General features: G+C 46.6%; 1 gene segment (V, D, J or C); it reads right to left on the reverse strand.

Annotated features, from left to right (window-relative positions):
* Nucleotides 1-1466: 1466 nt before the first annotated feature.
* Nucleotides 1467-1798, reverse strand: LOC110578043 (the record flags this gene model as incomplete). The annotated part of the segment is given in 1 exon segment: nt 1467-1798. A coding segment is annotated over 1 exon segment (332 nt), but the record flags the coding sequence as incomplete, so codon positions are not given.
* Between the last annotated feature and the right edge of the window lie 1328 nt (nt 1799-3126).

Below are 3126 nucleotides of genomic sequence, written 5' to 3' on the forward strand. Positions count from 1 at the left end.
TTTGTTGAGGGAAAAGAAAAATGATTTTGTCCTAAGATAAGGCTGGTTATTTGAAGTAAGAAAATTTAAGTCTAAATTTCAATGTATAAAAGAATGTTGTAGTAGGTTTTTGGAAAAGGAAGCTGAAAAGGAATTTTATGTGTTGTCAATACTGGTTAAAATTAAGATAAATTTAAATACCAAACTATATGGATGCAAAACTGAAATTCTGTTTTAACTTGGTTAAAAAGTAAACATTTTTCTTGAATTATTGGTCTGCTCTTACAAAAAAAATGATAAGTTTTTATTCATTTTTAAAATTATGTGCCTAGAACACATGAGTTACGTATTTTGCCAAAATATTTCCTATGTTTATCTGAACTTTGATGCATTAAAAATATGTTTTAATATTTTTAAAATATCCTATGTTTTGCTTACAACTCTGTAACTTTCTGTATTTACCTTTGATTTATGTTTGCATTGTGTGTCATGGGAATAACCACATTTCCTTGTCAACTGCATCGTAATGACCTCTACCCATCCGTAGCCATGGCCACTGTCATGTCTTGTCACGTACGGTTCCCATCTTACTCGGATGCTACTGCAAATTGTTACATCTTCAAGGATATTCATGGGCAGGACTTCAAAAAATGTAGGTATCAGATACCTTTGAGATAGCAAAACTAAAGTAAAAATTACCAGAACTAAGAGAAAAAAACTGGATTCAAACAGATCAGAAATTAATAACATGAAACTGAATGGACAGAGGAAGATAATTGTAGTTTTTATGAACTCTTGTTTGAAACATTGTTGACATTTAAAAAGGTTTTCTTCCGGGGCGCCTGGGTGGCTCAGTCGGTTAAGCGTCTGCCTTCGGTTCGGGTCATGATCCCAGGGTCCTGGGATCGAGCCCCGCATCGGGCTTCCTGCTCCGCGGGAAGCCTGCTTCTCCCTCTCCCACTCCCCCTGCTTGTGTTCCCTCTCTCGCTATGTCTCTCTCTGTCAAATAAATAAATAAAAATACTTAAAAAAAATGTTTTCTTCCTTCAAATTTAAGGAAGCTTCTCTTAAGCGAACTGATCTATAATGAGTTGATGAAATATACCTTTGTGAACAAATGAAACTATTTATCTTTTCTCCATACCCGAGAAAAGCAGGGGTTCTACTTCTTCCTCTCCGTTGGGATTTACTTTAAGCAACATTTCTCCCGCCTTTGTTTCCCTCATCAGGTGACTCTGTTACCTGGGCAGCCTGCCCCTGGCACCCAGGAATTTCTCCTCAATAGGAGAAAACCAAACAATATCTTCCTGCTTAGGAGAGGCTGGAGGGGCTGAATTTAAGAGAATTTGGAATATTTTGTAGCCAATGTTCCTTGAGATTAGTTCAGACTACAGTGTAGACCAAACAAAGGAAGGAGCTGACTTGGCCAAGGAGGGGGAGCTGCACAGGGAGAACCCTTGCTGAGGGACAGCAGGTTTTTGTCTCACTTCCCCACAGGCCAGGAGCACTGTGTGAGCACTGAGACTATCATCCCACGATGCACAATAATACTCAGCCTCATCCTCAGCCTGGAGCCCAGTGATGGTCAGGGTGCCTGAGCTGCCAGACTTGGAGCCAGAGAATCGATCCGGGACCCCTGATGCTCGGTCGCTATTATCATAGATGATGGTTCTGGGGGCTTTTCCTGGGAGTTGTTGGTACCAGCTCACATAATTACCACCAATGCTGGAGCTGCTTCCAGTGCAGGAGATGGTGACCCTCTGGCCCAGAGCCCCAGATACGGAGGGCAACTGAGTCAGCACAGACTGGGCCCAGGACCCTGCAAGGGGGAGAGACACAGAGAGGGTGATGCTGGGGTCTAGAGACAAAAAGAGGAAGGAGGGCCCTCATGTCCTCCCAGGGCCCCTTCCCCTGTCCCTGCATCCAGTCACGTGTGCAGTGAGCGAGGAGACTGAGGAGGAGAGGGGACCAGGCCATGGTAGAGGTCATCACTGATCCTGCCTTCTGTGGCCCCACAGATGTGCAGAGCCCCCCTCATCTCTCCCTTCCCCTCTTCATCCTCTGAGAGAGGGAGGGCCCGGGCATGCAAATGAGACCCCAGTTCTCTGACCCCTCCCTGGCCCTGGGTCATGGACCTCTGCCTGTGGATGTCAAGGACATGGGCAGGGGAGGGGCTGTGAGGGGCGAGGGGGTGGGGAGGTCCCAGCTGCGAGCACTGAGCAGAGGGCACAGGCAGGGCCAGGTGTCAGGTCCCAGCTCTGATCACCGCTGACTCCTCAGAAATGGGACCAGAGTGCCCCCTGGTACCAGACCCAGACACATCATTGTGTGACAGGTGGCCAGGGCCCATCAGAACCATCTCTGCACATCCCCTTCAACTGCTTTGTCCACTGCTCCTTGCATTGGGGCCTGACAAGGTGTTCCTATATATAACTTCCCTTAAGTCAGGACTCACTATATGCCCTGCTAAGAGTCTTCAGAATGAGTCTGTTCACGGCTCCCTTCTCTGTTCCTGGGTCAGGACTGGGTGGTGTCTCTAACAAACTCTTAGAGATCAGGGTCCAGAGTAGTGATGGGTCCCCATGGACACAGGGTCGCTTCTGTGCAGGATGCTGGGACTTTCCTCGTATGTGCTTTCTCCCTGATATCCAGAGCTCTCCTTCCTCTGAGGTCCGCACAGCACTGAGGAGACAGGGAATGATGCCCTCCAGACTGTGGGTAGAAGCCATTCCGTGCATTCCTAGAGGGTTACATACTGAACATCTTTGTCTCCTGTCACTGTGTCAAACTGCTTGAAACAACACACTGGCCAGGGATTCCCTCCCCAGCTCCGTCCTCCCAGCACAGACACGAGTCTGCAGGAGCCCTGCCACGTGAGTGTGTGTGGCCCTGACCTCAGTGCACAAAGGACAAACGTGCTGGACATTCTAGGAAGAAAGGAGTGACAGCTGTAGATGCTCTCATAGGGACCTAGTGACAGAGATTATGTGTCAGTCACCACGGAGCCAACATCATATTTAAGAAGAATATGTGTTATTTTATACATAATTCCATTCAGTAAGATTGAATTAATGGAACAGGAATGCCTTCTTTTCTCAGTAGAATAGGGTTTTATATACTTTTTCTAAAATCCCTTATTTGTACCAT

Source organism: Neomonachus schauinslandi, unplaced genomic scaffold (assembly GCF_002201575.2).
Source record: "Neomonachus schauinslandi unplaced genomic scaffold, ASM220157v2 HiC_scaffold_3825, whole genome shotgun sequence".
NCBI lineage: Eukaryota > Metazoa > Chordata > Mammalia > Carnivora > Phocidae > Neomonachus > Neomonachus schauinslandi.